Here is a 24,181-nt window from a genome sequence, read left to right as displayed (position 1 = left end):
TCTAATATATAATAGGGGAGTTTTTAGGATGAGTTCATGAAAACACGACAAATGGCGTTTTATTTTGCTAACAAGTGTTAATCTAATTAATTTAAGTGTAAAACATTGTATTTAATTAGTGAAACGTTGTATTAGTTTTTTCTTCCCAAACGACATAAAATACAACAAATAAGACTAGACTCCCATCGTGTCTATACATCTCCCTCAAGCATACCGTTTAACATGCTTTAGGAGAGTGAAACGTTGTAGTTTTAGAAGATTTTCATGTTTGGTTGTAGTCAAGCATATCGTTAAACATGCTTTAGGAGAGTGAAACGTTGTAGTTTTGGAAGATTTTTATGTTTGGTTGTAGTTTCAAGTTTTCATGGTAATGAATGCTACATAGAGCTTTTTATTTTATTTTATTTTATTTAGATATTTGGAAGATTTTCATGTTTGGTTGTAGTTTGAAGTTTTCATGGTGATGAAATGCAACACACAGCATTTTTTTTTTTTTTTTTTCAAAGATCACGTTTTTTTTTTTGGTTTTTGATCGTTTAATTTTATTCTGATTTTTGGAAGATTTTCATGTTTGGTTGTAGTTTGAAGTTTTCATGGTGATGAAATGCTACACAAAGCATTTTTTATTTTTATTTTTTAAAGATCACGTACCTTTTTTTTTTTTTTTGGTTTTTGATAGGTAAGTTTTATTCAGATCTTTGGAAGATTTTCATGTTTGGTTGTAGTTTGAAGTTTTCATAGTACCAACGGCTGATTGACACTACACCACAGTAGAATAGTGATGAAATAAAAGCTTGATTTCTAGCATTATTCTTACAAATAAATAAATAAAATAAAAACGGAAAAATTCAAGCACAGGGTGCCTCTTAACAACATGTTACTATGATCTCATAATTATATGTTAGAATCTTCTGTCGTACTTGTATGCAGTTTGTATATCATGTAGGTTAGGTCTATAACATATACAGTTATCTGTTTCTCCGAAATTTATACATGGTTGTTGCTATGACTCTTTACTCGAAAAACTTGTCTGAAAGGTTTGCCAAGACAAATCCTGCAAAAACCTGAATCCAGTTGAAGTAAATCACAAGATATGATGCCAAGAAGCTGTGCCTCAAAGCCAACAATGACTTCCCAACTGACCTGGTTAGAGGTTAAAAGTTCAAGGCACACATTAAAGACAGAAAATGATTTAGTGGGGACAAAGTTTTTCTCTAAACTTTCAATCTAACTTAGAAAAAAATTTTAGTGGTATGTTTAAATAAGAAAGTAGTTACGTCGGAAGTATATATAAAAACAAATAAATAAGCATTAAGCATAAAAATTTAAAATATCAATTTTAATCTAATTTTATAATTTTACACTAATTTGACATTTAAAATTTCAAATGTCAAATTAGGGAAGGAAGACCACTCACACGAGAGGTGAAAAATAAGAAAGAAATAATGTCGAAGAAAAGATGCGATAAGAAATGAAAAACCAGCATCACAAATCAACAACTCTGGGTAACAGAAACGTCGTCGTGTAATCCCGCGTATAAGAAACCACACCTCCCCTCCCTTCCCCTACTACTCCGGTCCACGTATCTCTACTTCGTCTGCTTATTTTGTCGAGTCCTTTGAGGCAGTGCATCATCGGATCTGCTTCTTCTGCTTATTTCTTCCACTACATCAGCAAATGGGTACGATTTCCAAGTCTACAAACTCTCTTGCTTTCTTCTTCAATCATTATTCTCATCTTAGGGTTTCTTCCAATGCTCAAAATTTTTATTATTATTGTCGTTGTTTTAGTGCTACTTCTGCTAAAACTCCCAATAGTGGTAGAGATATTGTGGAAAGCCCCATTCAGTTCTTGAAATCTGTCAGAGATCGTTGCAGATCTCGTAGCATTAGGAATCTTGATGATGCCTTAGCCCTGTTTGATAGAATGCTTCACATGCACCCTTTGCCTTCCCTCATGGATTTTAATCAATTGCTGGGTGCAATTGCAAGAATGAAGCATCACTCAACCGTGATTTCTCTGATTAAAGAAATGGAATTATCAGGAATAGCTCCCAATATTTATATTCACGGTGTTTTGATTAATTGCTTCTGCCATTTGAAGCGGGTGGATTTCGGCTTCTCTATCTTCGCAAGATTTTTGAAACTTGGTTTTCAACCAAACAGTATAATTCTTAATACTCTTGTCAAGGGGCTCTGTCTTGAGGGTAGAATTGCTGAAGGTGTGAGGTTCATTCACCAAATGGATAAGAATGACTACAAACCTGATACAATTACCTACGGAACGATAATGAATTGTTTGTGTAAAATAGGTAAGACCAGTGAAGCTATTGGGTTGCTTCGGAAAATGGAAGAAAGAAATCTTGAACTTAATGTAGTGCTGTATAGCACAATCATTGATAGTTTATGTAAGGATAGATTGACAACTGAGGCTTTGACTTTTTTTTTTGAAATGACAAATAGAGGAATTCAGCCAGACGTTTTCACTTACAATTCTTTAATTCAGGGCCTATGCAATTTCGGTCGGTTGAATGAGGTAACTAAACAATTGAATGAGATGGTGGAAAGAAAAATCATGCCAGATGTGAGGACATTCAACATATTGGTGGACACACTTGGCAAAGAGGGGAAGTTGAAAGAGGCTGAAGAAGTTTTTGATGTGATGATACAGAGAGGCATAGAGCCTAATACAATTACTTACAATTCTTTGATTGATGGTTACTGTTTGCAAAATAGAATGGATGAAGCTGTCAAAGTATTTAATACGATGGTTCGGAAGGGTTGTTCACCTTGTGTTGTTAGCTATAATATATTGATCAATGGATATTGTAAGAACAGAAAAATTGATGAGGCAATAAGTCTATTTCGTGAAATGTCTAACACCGGAATTTTTCCAAATGTTGCCACTTACAACACTCTAATTGGAGGGTTTTGCCGAGTTGGAAGACTTAAAATTGCATTAGAGCTACTCCACGAGATGCAAGGTTGTGGCCAACCTCCAAATATCCGAACTTGTGCTATTTTGTTAGATGGCCTATGTAAGAATCTACACTTTATTGAGGCAGTGGCATTGTTTAAGGAGATGGAAGACAAAAGGTTAGACCTTGATATTGTGATTTACAGCATCTTGATTGATGGTATGTGTAATGCTGGGAAACTTACGACTGCAAGTGAATTATTTAATGCTCTTCCTACCAAAGGTTTTCAACCTGATGTTTGCACGTACACTATAATGATCAAAGGGCTTTGCAAAGAGGGACTACTAAATGAAGCGAGGGAATTATTTGAGAAAATGGAAGAGAACGGCTGTTCACCTAACCATTTCACTTATAACACAATCATTCAAGGCTTCTTGCAACATAATGAGACATCATGGGCAGTGAAATATTTCCAGATGATGCTTGGCAAGGGTTTCTCGGCAAATGCAACCACTGCAACCATTTTGATCGACTTGTTGTCTACTAATCAGGCAGATAAAACTTTACAAGATTTTTTCCAAATATCCGTGTGAAAGCTTTATAGTTCTTCAATGTGTAGGACAAATTTCATATTCTAACCTTTGCATGGCCAATCTGTACTAAATAAATATATATTTGTTGCAAGTCATTAAGGTGATATTTCTTTTCATGTCTTTTGGACTATTCTTATGTAATGCTATTTCTGTTTTGTTATATTTTTTTGACAGTATCTATAGACTTGTGTTGTAATCAAAAAAATATTCTTAAAGATCTAGTCAATTATTTTGTTGATGATGCAAAATTATTGCAGAATATTGTTCATTTGGAGTATGAATTTTTTATGGTTGTATCCTTATTGGCCCACCAAGTTGTTTTTATTAATATTTGGGTCCTATTGTTGAAACTGATTATAGTTGTCATGTCATGGTGAACATGGTGCTATTATGGTTACGTCCAAGTAGAAAAGAAAAGAAAAAAAAAAGAAAAGAAAAAAAGGGTAAACAACGAGGATCTTCATTTCAAATAACTTGAGTCATCATGAAGCCCTACTTGGTGCATAATAACCTAATTATGATCCACCACATTCCATCAATTATTTTCTTAGGTTTTAAATAATCGCAGAAATAATTCTAGAAGGATCGTGTTCTTTTATAACTTAAGATTGATCCATTAATTGGTATAGGCAGGGATGGAGCCAGGAAATTTTATGAGAGGGGGCCAGCCAAATTTTTTTTTTTTTTTCAGCTCTTTAGAATTTTTTAATTAAAAAAAATATATTATTTTGGTTGTTTTTTATGAAATAAGGGCAAAAAAAAGTGAGCATTTGAAAGTAAGGGCAAAAAAATGGACATTTGAAAGTAAGGACCAAAAATAAAAAATGGGTATGGCCCAAAAATCTAAAAATAAGTCTAATTTTTTTTTGGAGGGCCTAAATGACTAAACTTAAAACTAAACTTTAATTTTTATTTATTTTTTCCTTATTTTGGGGTGAACCATGGCCTACTCCAATCCCCTCCTCCTTCCGTCTCTGGGTATAGGTCTTTGCCTTTTATTTCAAAATTCTTAAACTATTTGTTTTTGCAAATTCTTTGAGGCACTTTACCAAATATATAGTTTGGACATTTCCTTTAAGCTACACATACTCAAACCCAGTTGATCATTTTTCTAGACAAGTTACATCATTTCCTTTAACATAAGGATGTCCCCAAAAAATAAGGAGCAATATGCATGAATTTTTTTTTTTTTTTTTGACATGTCCGCACGAGAGGGGGGAGAGGGATTCGAACTAGTGACCTTCACTTCATTAAGTGTGGTCCCAGCCGATTGAACTACCTCTTGGGGACACATGAAAAAAAATTTTGTAGGCACTAAAGGTCAAGCCATTCTCATGAGCTGGCACATAAGGAGAAACAAACATGATTGCTAGGTCATTCTCAAGGGTTAGGGCTGCACATATTGTTTCAAATTGTCACTAGAAAATGACATTTTCTTTGTTATTTATAAGCCTTTGAAATAAGTTAAAGATAGTCAACCCCAAGGGGTTGGCTCAAGTGGTGGAGGCCTTGGTCTTAAGGTTTGCTCATTTCAAGATCTAAGGTTCAACACCTCATGGGTGCAAACAATTTCTTGGGGCCACACCCTTTGGTGAAAAGCCACTGATTTAATCAGTTCTGTGTAGAAAAACTTCCGAGGGTGCGGTGCATGGGACTGGAGTTTACTTTGCAGGGGTGAGTCTGAAAGGCCCTTGCCTTGGAGAGGTTCCCCGACATAAATTTTTTTTTTTTTAAAAAAGGTTAAAGATAGTGAGCCTATGGGTGAGTGATGGAAGTGATTCCAACAAAAGATTAACCACTTTTGTTTCACTTTGTGAAATAAAAATTGGCCTTAGAAGTTATCTTCCATAAATCATTACGTATTCTAATTATTTCTACTTGTATCAATCATGTATTGGAATGCATTGAAATTGCACGGAGGATGGTATACATGATTTCTTTCTTCAGTAAATTATTCCTTTTTTTTTTTTAATGACGAGGAATTCTTCAAGGTAGGGATACTTCGTGTATCCACCCCTATCAGGTAACCCTTGGACCCATGTAAAACACCCCCTTCACATGGATCGAGTAATACTCCCAGGTTTGCCAGCAGGCTGGCCTCAAGGAATTGTTTGGACCCAAGGAGATTCGAACTTTGGTCCTCATGCGACTACCACAAAGACCAATGCTCTTGCCATTTGAGCTAAACCCTTAGGGTTTTTTAAATTATTCTTAAAAGTTATTAGCTCACTAAGAGGCAAAGGTCTTTTGGTATTTGCATACTGTTTTGTGGGATCAGGAAGTCATGCCCATAAAGAACCTACATCACATAGACAATTTTTAAAAGCGTAAGCCATTTTCCTATAAATACTTATCTGTTATCGATTGTATTATGGTTGCTAGAATAGCATTGTTTAGAAAAATACATAATTGATTGTTCATGCCATTTTCATTCTTCATTTGTTTGCCCGTTGGATGTCTTTAATGGTGTATGGTGGGGGTTGTTAGACAAGTACATAATCTATGTAATGAATCTTCCATTGCTGTGTGGTAATAGACTAGAGAGTTGCGGTACTTGTCACAATGATGTTTCTGCTAGTTATATATAAGGATAGACAATTACTAGTTATTAATTGTCTCGATCTACTTTAAAACTGTTAACTGCAATTGTCCTAGGCGGTTAGCAGTTTTTGCCAACGGCTCACCAAAGCGGTTATACGGTTAACAATTATTAGTGATTAATAACCGCTTGTACACCTTAGGAGTAAGAGTGTAAGAGTATTACTCAAATTTAATAGTAATTCATTCAAAATCTAATGATAATTTTCACTGTCACGTCATGTTAAACGAAATGTACTTAAGAGTGTGGAAATAATAGTGTGTGCAACATTTCTCTTATTGTAATATTGAATTTGCAATCATTCCACCAGTTTTTTTTTTTGTTTTTTTTTTAAAAAAATGATAATTGAATCTCTCAAATTATGGGCATTTTTAATTTATCCTTTCTTTTAGCATTTTTATTTATTTGTTAATTTTGGACTATTAAGTATAAATACATCATATGTCCCACATGTTCCTCAAATTTTCCATTGTACTTCTGCATTTTATTTTTTATTTTAAACAAAAAACCATGTCAGCTCGATAGTCTTATTAAAAGAAGGATCATGTGATTCTTAAACGTGGAAGAGAACCTTTATTTATTTTATTTTATTATTATTATTTTTTTAATGTATGAAAAAGAGTAAAAAAGATAAAAATGATGTTCAACGATTTATGAGCATGAGGTTTAAAAAGATGTCAATGTTTATTATCCATTGTGAGGCCCAAATCTTAAAGAGGTACAGAGTGCAATAACTCTTATCTCGGCCATCCACTTTGGCCACCCCTTTGGATGCGGCACAAATAAAAAGCTATTGCATCCCGTGCATTATCCTAAGCATTCATGTAATCTCAATATGAAATTCTATATAATAGAAAAGAGAGCTTTATCGTCTACGTCCGTATAGACCCAAAATTTAAATATTGAGCTAAACATGTCCCATAAACCGCCCAATTGTCATTTGATAGATAATGAAACAAAAAACATTTAAAAAATAAGTAATCCTAAAAACCATACTGTTATCTACCGCTATCGTACTCTGCTGTATTACCAACGGCTGATTGATACTACACCAATGTGGAATAGTGATGAAATAAAAACTTGACTTCTAACATTATTCTTACAAAAAAAATAAATAATAATAATAATTTTTTTTTTTTAAAAAAAGGAAAAATTCAAGCACAGAGTGCCTCTTAACAACATGTTACTTTGATCTCATAATTGTATGTTAGAATCTTCTGTCGTACTTGTATGCAGTTTGTATATCATGTAGGTTAAGTCTATACTATATACAGTCATCTGCTTCTTTGAAATTTATACGTAGTTGTTGCTATAACTCTTTACTCGAAAAACTTGTCTGAAAGGTTTGCCAAGACAAATCCTGCAAAAACCTGAATCCAGTTGAACTAGTTAAATGAACTTTCTAGTGTGGTATCGTTGAAGTAAATCACAAGATATGATGCCAATAAGCTGTGCCTCAAAGGCAACAATGACTTCCCAACCGACCTGGTTAGAGGTTAGAAGTTCAAGTCACAAAAGATAGAAAATGATTTAGTAGGGACAAAGTTTTCCTCTAAACTTCCAATTCAGCTTGAAGGAAAACTTTAGTGGTATGTTTGGATAAGAAAGCAGTAATACGTCGGAATAAAAACAAATAAATAAAAGAGAAAAGTAGGGGAGAGAGAGAGAGAGAGAGAGAGAGATCGACAGTGTTATACAGGATGCATCCAAGGATGTAGATTCCAAACTGGATCACTTTGTCCATTTAATGGCGTATGAATAAAAAAGCAGTAATACACGGACATAAATATAAAATCAAATAAATAAAAGGGAAAAGTATGGGGGGGGTGGGTTCAGGTGGAAGATTAGCAGCGTGATATAAAAATATCTGGATGCATCCAACTATCCAAGGATGTAGATTCCAAAGTGGTCCAGTTTATAAGAAAACTTTGTCCATTTAGTGGCATTCGGATAAGAAAGCAGTAATACGTTGAAATTACATATAAAAACAAATAAATAAAAGAAAAATGTAGATTGATATAAAAACAAAATAAAATACCTGGATACATCCAAGGATGTAGATTGCAGAGTAGTGACGACCATGTATAACCATGTCAGCTACCATTGCGAGCGGAATTGTCAGTGACATGCCTAATGTTGCAACTAACGGAGTCGTCCAAACGACAGAAAGGGCCCTGCGACATTTTTCGACAGTATCAGGGAAAGAATCTATTTGCAATGGTATGTAGAGTTGCAATTATATCAGCATGAAGAAGGTAGTCTGTATGACTGCTGATAGGATGTCCCAGGCTCCCAGCACCACAAAAGAAATGAAATGAAACCAATCCTTGTGCATTTAAAAGTCAGTTTTGGAGCTCAATTGGCAATCCTTTTAATTTGATTAAAAAAGGTGTAGTCCTATGTATCAGTGGTTTAGTAGCAAAAAATCCAACAATCTGCAATTATGACTGTTTTCTTCCTTTTGCATATATATATAATAAAATTTAACATTTTCATGGTTTTGTGTTGTCCAATCAAACCCCACAATTAATGGAGGTTGCTCTATTACTTACCAAAAATAATCTGACAGAACACTTCCCACAAAGGCATTTAAGAGCACAACTTCCTCAACAGATGCTGAATGAGGAAACTTAAACAGAGGTTCAATCCCCACAGCATTGAGAGGCCACACTGCATGGAACAAAATTCCTGTGAAAATCCAACTATAGGAAACTGATATGTAAGAGCTATTTGATAAGCTTATCACAACATTCTCAACCACCAAGTCATCAGTATAGTAATCAAGAAAAAGACAAGGGGGGAGAAGAGAGAAGAATAAGAGAAGGAGATCAACAAGGCTATTCAATTAATTTAAGATATTTCAATTAACTAGAATTTTTGAAACATAAAACTCTAAAATCGAAGAACATCTTAACTAATTACCAACTGCTTCATGAGGGGCTTAAAGGTTCCTGGAAACCCTATTAAATCCTATTAAGGTCCTTCGCAATTCAAATGAGGCTCTTTTGTCATATGCATTGGATCACACAGATGAACAATCTCTAACAATGGATCAGTCAACCACTTCTTTTTAGGGGCCATCCTTTGACCCAATTAATGAGATTCCAGCCATTGCCTCAAATTGTGCTGCCAGGGATGGCCACGTTTCAAGGTTTTGTTTAAACCTCTTTGACAGCTACTCAATCAGCTTATAATTTCTCAAGATTCAACCAATGCCTATTAGACCCTAGTTATCAGGAGAGCTCGTCTAAAATGAGGTTCATGAAGTTGGGAGGTGGCAGAGTGCACAGGAAAGGGAAAGAAATGTGGTGGACAGAAAAAACGAACAAGAAGAACACCATTGAAAATATCTGGATGTAGAACCCAAAAAGAAACCGCCGTGGAGATTTGCGCCTCTCTTGCTCCCAACACACCACATATTTTCAATTCAGGCACATTTTAAAGCAAAATTCTTCTTCGACCTTCAAGGACAAACCACTTTACAAATTCTTGTGAGTAGGTACAATGAGAAGGGCCACATATAGATTGGTCTCACCAAATAATGAGTTTCAGAAACCTCAATTTATTTACTTTTCCTCAATTTCTGATTTTCTTCTAGAAGCATCTTAAGATACCTTCAAACTTGGTTAACTATCAATGACATTGACAAACCACTTTCCAAATTCTTGTGAGTAGATCCAATGAGAAAGGCCACATATAGATTGGTTGGACAGAGGTCTTCTAAACCTTTAGTATTCAAATCCTATTGTACGCATGTTATTTCCTCTACCTGTACCGCAGTTGAAGCACCTACAGGAGAATTTGGTGTCTTTCTGGTCAGCAATGGAAGCCGTCGTCCCTACCGTCATAGGATGAAACCATCACGATTCAGTGGTCTGAATCATCTTAATTAAAATACCATTCAGCATATAAATTCTCCGATTGTTGTCTAAGCTATCAGAAGTTCATCCTAAAAAATCCATGACAATAACTACTATATTCTCATTCCAGTTCAAATATTTCACATCTTAATCATATAAATTTGAAGCGATAAAGACAATACATCACATGAATTACTAGTTCACTTACCAAGCCACCAAAGACCAAGGAGAGTGAAGAGACCAATGTATCCAAAGAACTTTTGCACATCAACCTTGTCTCCTTTTGATCCAGAAGATTTCTTCAGCAGCACTGCACCGAGTAAATTAGTAAATTAACAATCAAGCGGATATTTGAAAACAATGTAATCAAATTTATATCACCATTCTTTTATTAAATTAAAAAAAAAAAAAAAAAAAAAAAAGGAAAGAAAGAAAGAAAGAAAGAAAGACAATGGTTTTGGTATGCCTTACCTGAAAATAAGCCATATGATATTGCTGAGAGAAGGCCACAAATGTCCCCCGTGATAGAGTGCTTTCTAGTTCTAAGCAACAATAAACGGTTACAAATTTAGATGAAAAAAAAAAAAAAAAAAAAAAAATTCAAGTGAAAGTTTTAAGTAGAGTTCTCTCAACAAAAGGTGAAATAACTCGGTGAACCTTTCAACTTTCAAATATAATAAGCTTTGTTGGCTATAGCAGGCACAAAGATGTAGTGCTTACGTACATAATCACAACTCACCAATCTGTAGATTCTAGGAATTCAATCACATTGACATTATTTCCATTCTACTCTACAGATGAAATAAAAAATATCTTGATCCAAGGTGGTAATTAAGCTCTCCTTTTAGTTTTACTTTTGAATGCAGAAAATAATAAAATAAATTTTTTTTGGTGCTGCAACATAGCTCTTTTTTCTTTTCTCCCCTCCCATTTCTAGTTTTCAGCCAAACACAACTTCCAAAAGACCCATATAGACCATTTTTCGCTAAGAGTTCATTTCATACTTAAACCCAGTGAGGCTAAGGAACTAAAAAAGGTATCTCATCAATCAGCGAATCCATTAACCAAGAAAAACATTGGGATAAAAATATATTTTTTTGTCAAGATAGTACAAAAGGATGTGTTTATACTCCTTCCATCCCAAAGTAGGTGTCTTTGTTATTGTCTGCATCCCATTTTGACCCCTCTCCCGACACAACACACACAAACACACAAAAAAACATTTTGAATAACCAAATTTCGATCAAGGAAGTTTGAACTACATTTGTATGCTTTTGAACAAATATAAAATCTTCTTATCCCATGCTAAATTTTAAATTGTTTTAAAACAAGTCTGGTTCAGTTAAAACTTGTATGGTTAGAAATTCTATTGAATATTTTTTTATTCGAATGGTGGTCAGTCAAAATTTGAGATGTCTTGTTGAATTTGCAACTTGAGATAACCTTTTCAACAATGAAAACAGGCTTATTGAACTTTCAAATGCAGAAAATGAAGCTCAAAACAGGCCCCAGACAATCAAAAAATGGCTGGTCAAAGTACACTATCAAAAAGTACAAAAGCCAAAGGGAAATCAAGGATGTGCTCGAAGCTGTGCAAAGTGTGCCTTTGAAGCATATCATATGCGCCAAAGCTACTCAAGCTAAAAAAGCTCAAAAACCCTGAATCAAAGCCACTAGATGCCCATCTTCAGATTCTTCCACAAATATCCGGTTGAAGTGAATGAAGTACCACTAAAAAACATGTCAAGTTCATAAACGTTTGGGAAAGACAACCTTCATAATAAAGTAGACTTAATAAGCTTTCCATTCCCCAAGAAAATTAGCACCAGTCTGGTCGCAGATAGGCACCAGCAATAATAAATAGTGTGATTACTAATGAAAAGTAGATAATTTAATTAACTTCCTAAAATGTATTTCAATCTGTTTTCAAGGCGGGACATGATTTTCAACAAGAATATTGTTTACTTTCTTGAAAAGGATGGGAATAGCTTAGGATTATCAAAGTAAATGTTTTTACTTTTGGAACCTGGACATTTACTGTAGGATGTCCTAAAAAGAAAAGCAAGACATTTAAATTCGGATAAAGGGAATAAGATAATACTGTGCAGCCCTTGCAGAGAGATAACAAAGAGTGGTTTGAAATAATCATACAGGAAATTAACTGGAATGTAAGAAATGCAGAAATGTACAGAACGCTCTATAGAAGCCTACTACTGCCAAGCAAGAATCAATGAACTCACTCAGATATGCTCATCAGTTCACTAGGTATCCAAGTTTTTCCAACTGTTGTCATGACAGCACCAGCCATGCTGATAAAAACAGCAACAACCTTTGTGATATTTATTGATTCCTGGCCGAGAAGAGCTCCAAAGAAAAGTGTAAACAACCCTGACATAGAAGTCAGGACAGTAGTACTTGCAACACTAGTATTTGCCAGTGCAGAGTTCGATAAATACTGCATGACATCAAAACAAATGCAACATTGATTACATTGCTTAAGAAACAGATTTCGATGACTAGCATATCATGAAAACCCAATGAAACCAATGTCGAGGAGGGACAAAAGTGAAAATGAATAAGAAATTTACTACACCTACAACAACCCAATTGCATGTAGCTAGTTTTTGAATCACATATATTTGCAGCACAATTCTAGATCTAACAGAAATTACAGGCTACAGCCATCATGAATGCATTTACATCCTAAGGAATAAAACAGTGATATAAGCCTCAGAAAACCTTAAGGTACACTTTGACCATTGTGAACCACATCGTGAGAGCATAAAGTCATCTAATCATATATGCCTTGTTGATTCAGTGGCAGCAATGACACCCTCCTACCTCAATAGAAATATGATGAGGTGTAATTGGTCAGTAGATATGTTACAAAACCAAAGTTGCATTGAGTAATCCATATTGCCACAGAATAAGTAGGTTTGTCAGCTAACACAGTTGCAACTGTGATATTGATCATGCATTTTGAGGTTCCATGAGGCTACAGAGTCACTGTGAATTTTTCAAAATATTTAGCTATTTTCACAGGATTCATTAACAAGGACAGTGCTTTTTAGAGCGAGATCATACCATCAAGGCGCATTTATGAGTTTGAATAATCTTTTTCATGTGAATCATTGTTGACCACAATTCAGTGTCTTGGTTTAGAACATCATTACGTTCTCCAAGGCTACACTACTTATAGCTGCCTCTCCACCATCAAGTGAAAAGGTAGAGTACTTCAGTCCTAGTCAATAACTCTCACTAACTATATACAGAAAAATATTTGTTTATTCTCTTTTCCATTTGTTTCAATTTCTAATTTTCAATTCAGCCAAGCAAGCATGCAATTGACTTAGGATTGGGTTTAGCTGCTATAAAAAAAACTGTAGGAGATCTTCTGTAGTTTTTTCAATGGTCCAGACAGAAGATCTCCAGTAGGTTTTTTTTTTTTTTTTTTTTTTTTCACAGCACCTAAACCAAAGCCATTGATTTAGTCTAGAAAACCATTCTAGCAACATTAGCATTGACCAGACCAAAAGGATTATTCAAAATTACGCAGTGACCTTGTTGCATGTGCATAAATGGACTGATGCTGCATTTTTGGATGCCTGTACCACTAACACACTCAATTTTCTTAGCCATCCAAACACTTTCATTCTCCCAGCATAATTTAAATTTGAATAGAAGTCTAAAGGGTCATTTACAAAGAACAGGAGATAAAAAACAAAAAAAAATTAAAAAAAAAAAAATGAAAACGTTACCTCTGTTGCAAACCATATTGGAGTAAGATATAAGCTCCACTTGGCAATATCCCATGAATTAAGTTCATTATTTTGTGCAAGCAAGTGTGGCTCATCTTCCTCACTCTTAGCGACCAAAGGCCATCCCTCTTCCCTTTCACTAAGATCCTTGTCAGTAACTATGACATTTCCATTTTCTGGTCTGTGGTGCATTTCATTGATTCTAAGAGGGGTATCAAGTCCAGTTGAAGGGTCCACAACATTCCAGCCATTGTAAAGTTTCTTATATGAATTTGCAATCAGTAAGCCGCAGATCCAGTCTCTAAGAGCTGCAATGGGTAGATAGACCACCATAAGAGACACCCCCAAATAAGTGAGTGCAAACGGCTGTTTATAGTCCGCAAAAATTCTCTGCAGCAAATAGGTAGGGTAAGTTTAATTTATTCAAACATGGAAGAAAAGATCCTTCAAAAATACAAAAGTTTAATTAACAGGGAAAATATCGATAACATGCTCAATAGCCAGAGTCAAACATTACATGAAACTTTTTTTTTTTTTTGATAAGTGTTTCATGAAACCTTCTCAACGCATTAACTTAAAACTTCAATACATTCTGTGAAAAAAATTTGGAGGAGATAAAAGATATCTATTACTAGTAAATATTATAAAACTACAGCAAATAAAAGTATCCCCTTGAACAATTGAAACGGGTTACCCACAAAATAGCAACACGCACAACAACCCCCCACCCCACAAAAAGAAAGGAAAAAAGAAAATGGAAATTTATTTTTAATACCAAAATCATTGTATTGTAAACAATCAGCATATAGAGAGAAACATGGAAAAGGAATAAAAAGGAACCCTAAACAAGTTTTTTATTTTTATTTTTTTAACAGTAATAAAACTTAACAATTCAAACATTTCTTTTTAATTTCCTACCTTTTCTCAGCAACCTACAAGAAAGTGCCACAAACCCCATCACGCTAAAGAAAGAATCTAAGCCGAAAAGAAAGAAAAACAGAGTGGTGGCGATGCAACCTAACCTGAGTGATCTCTGCAGAGGCAACCCATATGAACACAACGGTGCCAATCAACCCCAACCCTGCATGATATCTCCAACCCATCTCGCCAAACACCACCAAAACCCCAAAGCTTGAAACTTTAACCCGAAATATGAACCGCGTAAGCTCAGGTTTTGCTATGAGGTCATCATCTTCTGGAAAACTCTGAGCACTTCAACAGATTTAGCATGAAATAGGATCTGAGCACTGGGTTCTTCTGCTATGTATTGAATGTAAGCGTGGTAATATAATTAGCTTAGTTTGGATAATTCGAGATTTCCATGTGGACATTGGCAGCTGATATTTCGAGAAAAGTTGAAAATTTTGTCAAGGGAAGACTGGAGCCTGGAGGTTAGGACTGTCGGCAACAGCTTCATGAGAGTGACAGTTGTACTCTGAGATGCGGTGCAGCGGATGTGATATCGTACGGCACAAAACTCAAAAGAACGACGTTGTCGTTTTGCCTTCCTAGATTTCAAAAATAAATACCGTTGACCTTTTCATTCTTGAGGTGATTGTAGCGGCGTTATTAGGTTATTACCGCGACATATTCTCGCATTACCCTTTTTTATTATTTTCTTTTTTGGCAGAAAGATTACGCGAAACTTGTTGCAAATTCTGAAGTTTTTCACATTAATTTTTTTTTAATGGGGAAATCATTCCAGTTTCATTAATTGATAAAAAATAACTAGCATAAATCTCATACATCACAGAGTAAAAACTCTGAGAAAATTATAACCGAATCTACAAGGTTACAAGTCATAGATATATGCATAACAATATGACATTTAAGATCTATCTATAACATCAAAGTCTACTAATCCATGACTAATCTTTAGTTGTAACAACATGACTCAATCCGATATATAGGTAGCAACATCTTCCTACCGAAACTCATCATCCTCGACTCGCAAGCAAGGAAATTATTCACATCCTCAACCCAACAGGCCAGGACTACAAAATACAGGGAAAACGAAAAAACATGAAAAAATAAAAAAACACAAAACACCCTCGGAGAAAAACTGCGAGATGATTCTGGCCAGAGCACGAAAAACCACGCACAGGCGCGTGCAAGTTACGACCCGTTGCGGGGTTGTTGGAATCAGAAGCGGCAAGTGCCGTTGGAAGCGGGCATGGCCAATGCGCGTGGTGGAGGGGCGCGTGTCAAGGTGGGTCTGACGGAGAGAAATAAATCGAACTTTGAACAGTCTGATCCAAGAGCCCTATCAACCATTCAACCCTAAAAAAAGACATATCATAAATAGTGGATGGCACACCCGACGCGGTGGCACTGTAAAATATAAAATATAATTTTGTAAAATAAAAATATAATTTTTATTATTACGTTTTTTATTTAGTATTCACATTACTTGGCAAATTACATAAGAGACTTTGACTAATGGGCAGTAAAATTATAGCGGCGGGCGACCTTAGAATATTATCAACCGAACACTCGGTCTTCACACGAGAAATTTGCAATAAGTTTCGCATAATCATTCTACCAAAAAGAAAAAAAGAAAAGAAAAAGAAAAAGAGATACTAGAAACTACACTTTTATTTTATTATTATTATTTTATCTTGTTGACGTAACAATGCCAATCAATTCTTAAATTTTTCTTTTTCTTTTAACAAATGCTAATCCTAAGATAATGATGAAATAAGAATGTGGTTTCTAGTTTTATTCAAATCTTTTACTTTTTACCCATTGTGCTTATTAAGTTTTTTGTTTTTTGTTTTTTTTTTTTTAAGAAAATAAATTAAGTTTCATACATATAATAACCTTTCAACACATAAATACAAGTTCAGTCCTTTTTTTTGGGTTTGACATTTATTTTCCTTCTTTTGATAAATGGACTTGTTGCTTCTTTTTTTTTTTTTTTTAAACAAATAATAATAATAATAATAATAAAAAACAACAACAACAATAACGTAGGAAAAAGGGAAGGAGTACAAGTTAGTGAGTTGATATCACCGATGAGGCAACAATAATAAGAGGAATGAATGAAATGAAAATGCATAAGTAAATCAAGAGATACGGTCCATCGAGCTAAATTATGTACAGGTAAATTAGTGTTGCAATGAAATTTCTAAGAGAGCCAAGTTAAAATAAGCTTCAAAAGCTGGCAAGCTTCAGAGATGAATGGATCCAATTACCACTTAAGCAGAAAGTCCTAATTGAGGAGAGTAAAAACAACGGTTTTGTTTGTGAAAACTTTTTCTTCTCCGTTATGTTTTCTATTTTCAAAACAAAAATATTAACAAACAATTCAAAATACAACATTCACATAATATTCTAAACGGTGTTCAACTTTATGTCACATTAGAATATCTCTTTTCAAACAAAAATCGACTGGAGCCGTTACAAATTTGCGATTGACCCTCTATAATAATATTATTAATAAATAAAGAGACTTGATGCTTGATATAGAAAGCTGAAGCTCGATATACGGAATTTTGCATTTATCAAATATCAGATGCAGATATTTTATGGGCAGGAATAAACATAAACTACTATATTATTGTTGGATGAATATTATCATCTAATTTGCCATGTGTACCAAAAATGAGTTAAGTAGCACAAGAGTAGTGGGGTAGGAAACTTCTTTGTTTAACAAGCTCGTGAAGATCATGAACAATCTTGAATACAGCATCAGGGCGAGCCAGCTTCAAGGCATTTTGGGACATGGCCCTCAGCTCATAAGCTTTTGGACCAAACCACTCTGATACAATTTTTGCTATTTCTTTTGGCGATTTTGAGTATTTCCCACATCCATTTTCAACCACATATGGCACGTTCCCAACCTCCTGAAAAGAAAAGAAAAAAAAAATTGTTAAAGAGTTTTTAGCTTCCTCTTTTCTTTTATAAATATGATTGTTCACACTTTCTAATAAGAAAAATACGCGAGAATCACATTTTCTAAGAATTAGTTTTTCCAATTCGGTTTGGAGAAAAACTGATCCTTGGAGTATTTTAGCTTTTACTACAACACCCTTACAAACTGTCGTGACAGTCCATAATTCGTGAAACCGTGAAAGACCTGTCTGGCTGCAGCCTGGCGGTCAAGAGGCAGACTTGGGATGAGCCGTAGACTTGGACATCCTGGGTTCAATTCCGCACTAAGAGTTCCCCAGGATTACTTGATACACAGTTTTGGCGGGTGGGGTCGTGTATTTAGGGTGTACTCCACAGGAGCGGGTTCGAAGGGACTTACCTTAGTAAGGTTTCACGTCATCAAAAAATAATTGGTGAAATTATTAAGAGCGTATGGTTAAAAAGACAATCACTAATTAATTAAATTGACAAGTCTAGTTTTTGACCTAGTCATTTGACCAATAATAGATTGCCATGTTTATTTGAAAGGAAATTTGTAGTACCTCTAGTAACACACTAGAACATACTGTGAAAATACAAGTATACAGAGAGATACAGAAGAATTTACAAAGAAAATTACCTGGCCGGCAATGTAATCATTCAGAATAATAGGGAGGCCTCGAATCATGGCTTCTGCAATAGTCCCAGGGCCCGCCTGCAAAAACAAATGGTCAGCAGATTGCTGATATATAAACAGTATAAATAAGCATGTGATGAACTTACCTTCGTGATGATGCAATCACAAGCTCCCATGCATTCCTCCATTTTGGTGACAAACCCCTTCACCTATATTAATAAAGTGAGCAACTTCAGCAAGTTCTGTCGATATATACATTTACAAAAAACATATTATTCTAAATGAAGGTACCGTTTCCTATCATCAAAAACGTAAATGAATGTACATATCAGTTATTTTATGTAACTTAAGGTATGCGTTCTGTTCCTAGAGAAATACCATCCTCCATGGCCATTGCAGCAAATTAATATGCCACATGCTAATCACCCATTTTTCTTAAATTTGGGCAGCTCCTCTGCCCTTTTTTCTGAAGAGCCGAGCAGGCGACTGAGGGCCATGCGGACCAAACCCCCATTTTACCCACCACCCATGTTTTAGAAGTGAACCTGAAGGAGGTAATATTGCATATCACTGACAGAGCATCCCTCCCTAGTAATTTCAAATAACTTGGAACAATTTCAATGAACCTCCTACTTTTTGAGGTACTGTAAAGAATTCCAAACTATTTTAATTCATCAACCAAATTTAGTTTGAAGCACTTATGGAACAGCATTTATTTGGAACAAGAAATTGTTTTTGAGACACATGAAAAGGCTTGTGCATTAAATATCTCATAGGAGTCACCACTAAGCGCCAACAAAAATTAAACCTTCAAGCATAAATAATATGAAAGAACTTATGGAACAGTATTTATCTAGACAAACAGATTGTTTTTGAGACACCTAAAAAGGCTAGTGCATTAAATCTCTCATAGAAGTGGCCACTAAGCACCAACGAAAATTAAACCGCCAAGCATAAACAATATGAATTTTAATCGGCAAACCGAAACCAAGGCGGTGGCTGGGTTGTGGAGGATACATTAATACCTGGACAGGAACCTTCCAATCTATTGAAAGCAATTTGCTGGCGAGCTTTTTGTTACGGCCGCATATCACAAGGACCTGACCTACAGGCTCCCCGAGATTCTCATCATATAATGCATCCCCAAGTGCTCGAGCGGTAGCCTCAATGGGACCCATCCCTTCTCCTCCTCCCATCAGCAACACGGCAGGAAGATTCTCATCCATTCCTAGTTCTCTCCTTAGTTCAAACTATAGGCATTGAACATTAAGTGGGCTAAAACTAATCAATATCATAGCGCTAATGACATATATAACAACAAATAGACTTAGGAAACATAAGATAACCATCAATGCCAACATATCAGAGGAAAGATGCTTTAAAACACATTCATCATGTACTACAAGAAGCTTGAAAAGTTCTCCCAAAATTTTATCCTATAGACAATGAACACCCCCCCACCCCCACAAAAAAAAAAAAAAAAAACCGAAAAAGAAAATAAAAGGGAACTAGAGAAAAGAAGAATGCAGATCAAATGCTATTTTCCATGCACAAGGACCATAAATCCATCATCAAACAAACATTGCAACAGAGTACAACTCATATCAGACTGGTACAAAAATTCAAGAGTAACCAACCTTTGGCCGAACAGTCTTAACAAAGGAAGGTCGCACAGGTAGCCCATAAACCTTAATTTGGGAAGTCTGGAGTCCAGCTTTTAAGGCCCTTTTTGCTACCTCTGCTGATGGGCAATAGCATCTTGTTACTAGTTTATGAAACCTGAAGATAAAGACATAAGATCAAAAATATACAAATGGCGTATCAGTAAAATAAACCAAGTGTGGAACTGACCATGTAGGATGGCATGTGCTTAGATCTGTGACTACCGTGGTGAAGACAATCTTCTTCAAGAGACCTTTTGATCTCAAGATGCGAAGTGGAACATGTTGCATCAGCGGATGTACACTGATGATAATATCTGGTTGGTATTTCATCAGTCCTTTGGCAACCTCTCTACAAATCAAAAGAAAAAAGAACCACAAAAGACCAATAGATCAAAAAGCAAAAAAATAATCCTGATAGTGTTTAAACTGTAAAATTAACAGGGAAAACATAATTTCCGATGACATGCATTAATTATACAGGACTGGAGAAAGCAGCATATCATCTACTTAACGTGTTTCCATGGTTAAGCATCATTGAAAGGCATACAAAAAGAAATTCTAAAACTATTATCCAATATGGAATGCTATGATCCTTTAGCTGTCACTATTTCCCTGCCCACCAGAACTTTAGCACATGAAATTCATAAAGGCGACGCAAAGGCCAATCATCCATGGAGATATAAAAATCCACACAGGGAGGTTATTCCGAAACATGACACTGCTATCTAAATTCCATTGATATGTTTCTTGTAGGTAATATTTTTTATGCCTGAATATAAAAAACTAGTTTGAAATATAGTAAAATACTTATAGATTTCAAATGTTATAACTTCTACCAATATATCCCTAAATGTTATAGCCTCACAAAAGCTGACTACTAAAATTCTCTCTTGATAACTAGATGTGTATATTTGCATGTATGTGTAATACTTTTCATTTCAAGCATAAACACTCTTGTTTAATCATTTCCTACATTTACCAAGCAACAAAATCATTTAGAAAGGTGTAATACATCCAAGAATCGAAAATTTACAACTTTAAAAAAGAATTAAATGGGGATGAAGGAGCCCAGTGAAGAGAAATTTTTAAAGTTCATGCTTATATCTCATGCTCACTAAAAATACAGAATTGCCAAAGCTGCAGTGACAGACCGGAATAATCTTACTAATCTCAAAGTTAAAATAACTCCAAGCTCTTCATGAAATATACAAATAGTCTAATCAAATCTTTTATCAATAAAAACTTCTATGGGTGCTGCTACTGGATACACTAATCCTCTACTTTATTATTTAATATGGAAAACAAAATCTTCTAAAACAATTTCAGTTATAGCATGATACTAACAAGTTACTAATATAAAATTGCTCACAGGCGAATCAGAAGATATGCATCCCACAATTAATTTACCAGAAAGATTAGTAACAAGTAATTAACTCAGAGAATGACAGAGTCTCACCGAGCTATAAACGTTGAAGTTGCAGCAAAATTAGATTGATGCACCACGCGTGGAGCACTTGCATAATATGTCATTTTCCATAAAGTGCCGTGTTTCACCAAGAAGTTATAGCTCCTAGGAAGTTGATTAAATGGCCAAGGAGTATGATCCGTCCATAAATCAGTAACAAACACCTGTGACATGCACTCTTAACACGCAGAACATAATCAACAGATACGCAATCACACAATCACTGACTTCATTTCACAATTCCTCCGTTTGGTTTCTAAGAAATTGTGGGAAAAAGAAAAGAAACTCATGGCTTCTTTGGCTTCATAAAGTTGAAATGTCATCCCAGTCTAACCAAATATATAATACATTATTATCAGTCAACTAAATAATCTTATCCTACCATTTGACTCATGATCAAATTTTCTAAAATTAGGTTCTTTTCCCACATTTTCTAAGCAACCAAACAAATAACTGATTGAAACCAAGTCATACAGAGTACAAATCCATCAAAACTGACCTGATAATCATCCCCAAATTCCTCATGAAACGCGGCCTTTATAGCCTCGGCCGAAGCCCGGTGGCCCCCACCGGTGTCACTCATCAAAATCAAAACTTTTTTGGGGCTCTCAGCCTCCACACCGTTCAAGGCCAAGCCATCGTCCTCCAACACAACAGACCCATCTTCTCTAACCCCATTGTTGTCCCCCGAGCCGAACCGAACCGAGGCGAACCCAATTGGGAGTCTCTCACAATGAAACTTAATGGCCCTATTGAAGTCATTCAAAATTCTCCGAATGCCCGAAGCGCCTCTACCGCCCAAACTCAGCGAGACACGCCCGCCGCGCTTTCTTGCACCGATTGAACCACCAACAGGGTCGTAGTAGAGAAAATTGGAGAGCAAGGAAGAGCACCCATCTGAGGCCGAGTTTTGCAGTCTCGTGTTGAAGGCAAAGCGACCCAATTGAGATACGAGATCGAAAACGCCACTGGTTTCTTGGGACACGGTGGAACCTCCGTGTTGCATGGTAGCTGTTTGTTTTTTTGCGCAGGAGAAGATAATGATAATAATCCACTAATCCATGGTGGTCTTTGTCATATAAAACCACATGGGTTTTCTCCGCACCATATAATAAGACAAGTGAGACACACACACACAGGGAGTGGCAGAAAGCACAGCACAGAGAAGAAGGACAGAATAGGTGAGTGTGAACTGTGAAGGTTTGAGATTGTGGCTCAGAGAGAGAGAGCGAGGCTAGAGGCTTTAGAGAGAGGAAATCGGGAGAGGGGTTTGTGGCCACAGAGACAGGATTTGGTGAGAGAGAGAGGGTAGATTCGGGGATTTGGAACCAAAATGCTCTTTGGAAATAACAATAGCAAAGCTTGATGCGAGTGGGGTTCGGTTTGGTCTTTCACTACTCAAGCACTTCTATGCTCAATTGGTCACCAATGAAATAAAGCCATGTGATTCTTCTGATTTGAATTGGGTTTGGAACAAAATTTGTATCACGTGATTAAAAGGAAAAAAAATATACACTAATATCTCACAAATATTTTATTATATTGCCCATGACAATCTGAATTTGTTCTTGATTTTTTCTTTTAAACAATGGCTGATCTAAAAGTAAATTTGACAGTGTAATGTGGAAACATAGTGAGATATTTGTAAGATATTGATGTGGTATATCACATTATTCGGAAAAATAAAATAAAATTATCTATTATAATTCTCTTATAAATTCATGTGGCAGTTTGAATTAATGTCATATAGTGTTACATGTGTAAAAAAAATTAAGCAACAAAATTTGAGATCATATCCTTTTGAAATAGAAAGAAATTATTTTTAAATGACTTGACACTATGTTCACGGTTAGATACAACAAAATAAAATTTAGACAATGAAATGGTTCATTTCCATTTGAAGTCGTGTTTCCAAAAGTTGACAGTAAATTTAATGATGTAATGGTTGTTGTAATAAATGTCACATTGATTGTCACATCAATTTGAAGTAATAATTCACTGTAATAATTCTCTTTTTATTTGTAAACTATCACATGACAGACTGATAATCTACATTTTAATAGTTAACATAGTAACAATCACATAAATTATCATTTTAATTTGTAAGGAAGTTATAGTATCCCTAGAGCAATCAACACTATTTGTATAATATGATATTCTCATTTCTCTCCCCCATTCTCCATTAGCCAACTTTCCATGAGCTAAAATACTCGTTTTGCAGCCCATGTGGTGCACATGTTTGTGGGTCTTCATTCACCGTCCATAAGTCTTCATGTGTTGTAGGAAGGAAGCCATTGACTTGCTATTAATTTACATATGTTTTTCATTGTTCTGCAAACAAAAGGAAGATAATGTGTTCTAGCATCGCTTTCTTCTATGGAATGACAAACAAATAAATAGGCTAATTTAAAAGATATTGAAAAAAAGTAGGGCTCAGCGGTGGAACGAGCTAGAGATACTCTTCATTTTTACGATTAATATTTTGTTTTGAATTATTTGATAATATTTTTAAGAAAAGTACAAGCAGCTAAGCTGCAATTTCATGCACTCACACAAATTAACAACAAATAAACAAAAACTCAACGGATAAAAGAAAGCTTGAACAATTACAGATAAAGGAATGCTTCATTTTCTATGATGGTCCCAAGCTTGAAAAGCTTTTTTTCTTTTTTCTTTTTTCAAAGGCTTGGCAAAGCAAATCTTTTCTTACACCTTTTCCTCCATACTTTGAGAAGCATTTAATTACTTTTAGGAGCTTCACTTTATATGATTCCTGGTACCCCTCTCCAAACAAATATGGTAGACCAAGTCATCCTCAATATATATATATATATAT

The 24,181-nt window shown here is 35.2% G+C and overlaps 3 protein-coding genes across 4 annotated transcripts; 1 reads left to right on the top strand and 2 right to left on the bottom strand.

Moving 5' to 3' along the window:
• Positions 1-988: 988 nt before the first annotated feature.
• Positions 989-15,136, bottom strand: LOC132190136 (thiamine-repressible mitochondrial transport protein THI74-like). Of its 2 annotated transcripts, none has more exons than XM_059605035.1 (8): positions 14,750-15,136; positions 13,728-14,117; positions 12,210-12,424; positions 10,441-10,511; positions 10,178-10,279; positions 8,662-8,779; positions 8,148-8,283; positions 989-1,064 (listed from the first exon to the last, which is right to left on the bottom strand). In XM_059605035.1, the coding sequence occupies exons 1-8, from the start codon at positions 14,828-14,830 to the stop codon at positions 1,014-1,016; spliced, it is 1,164 nt and encodes a 387-aa protein (XP_059461018.1). In that variant the 5' UTR covers positions 14,831-15,136; the 3' UTR covers positions 989-1,013. The 2 variants fall into 2 exon arrangements, with proteins under 2 accessions (XP_059461018.1, XP_059461017.1); XM_059605034.1 differs by lacking the exon at positions 989-1,064 and adding an exon at positions 7,004-7,479 and having other exon boundaries at positions 14,750-15,132.
• Positions 1,492-3,698, top strand: LOC132190070 (putative pentatricopeptide repeat-containing protein At1g12700, mitochondrial). Its single transcript, XM_059604951.1, has one exon. It carries the CDS (start codon positions 1,678-1,680, stop codon positions 3,508-3,510), a length of 1,833 nt encoding a protein of 610 aa, XP_059460934.1. The 5' UTR covers positions 1,492-1,677; the 3' UTR covers positions 3,511-3,698.
• Positions 15,137-17,194: 2,058 nt separating the features above from the next.
• On the bottom strand, positions 17,195-22,712 carry LOC132189765 (probable monogalactosyldiacylglycerol synthase, chloroplastic). The gene is made up of 8 exons (XM_059604550.1): positions 21,845-22,712; positions 21,337-21,509; positions 20,068-20,229; positions 19,854-19,995; positions 19,242-19,466; positions 18,363-18,425; positions 18,220-18,294; positions 17,195-17,572 (listed from the first exon to the last, which is right to left on the bottom strand). Exons 1-8 carry the CDS (start codon positions 22,349-22,351, stop codon positions 17,336-17,338), a joined length of 1,584 nt encoding a protein of 527 aa, XP_059460533.1. The 5' UTR covers positions 22,352-22,712; the 3' UTR covers positions 17,195-17,335.
• Positions 22,713-24,181: the final 1,469 nt, after the last annotated feature.

The sequence above is a fragment of the Corylus avellana genome, chromosome ca8 (assembly GCF_901000735.1).
Source record: "Corylus avellana chromosome ca8, CavTom2PMs-1.0".
Classification (NCBI taxonomy): domain Eukaryota; kingdom Viridiplantae; phylum Streptophyta; class Magnoliopsida; order Fagales; family Betulaceae; genus Corylus; species Corylus avellana.
This window is presented reverse-complemented; position numbering and strand designations above follow the sequence as displayed.

Coding starts and splice junctions, on each gene's coding strand:
- LOC132190070 (XM_059604951.1), top strand. CDS start 1,678: ATGGGTACGATTTCCAAGTCTACAAACTCTCTTGCTTTCTTCTTCAAT.
- LOC132189765 (XM_059604550.1), bottom strand. CDS start 22,351: ATGCAACACGGAGGTTCCACCGTGTCCCAAGAAACCAGTGGCGTTTTC. Junction 18,426..19,241: donor ATTGGAAGGTTCCTGTCCAG/GTATTAATGTAT, acceptor TTATTAATATAG/GTGAAGGGGTTTGTCACCAA. Junction 17,573..18,219: donor ATGATTACATTGCCGGCCAG/GTAATTTTCTTT, acceptor TTTTCTTTTCAG/GAGGTTGGGAACGTGCCATA.
- LOC132190136 (XM_059605035.1), bottom strand. CDS start 14,830: ATGGGTTGGAGATATCATGCAGGGTTGGGGTTGATTGGCACCGTTGTG. Junction 14,118..14,749: donor CCTCTGCAGAGATCACTCAG/GTTAGGTTGCAT, acceptor TATTTGCTGCAG/AGAATTTTTGCGGACTATAA. Junction 10,280..10,440: donor ATCATATGGCTTATTTTCAG/GTAAGGCATACC, acceptor TACTCGGTGCAG/TGCTGCTGAAGAAATCTTCT.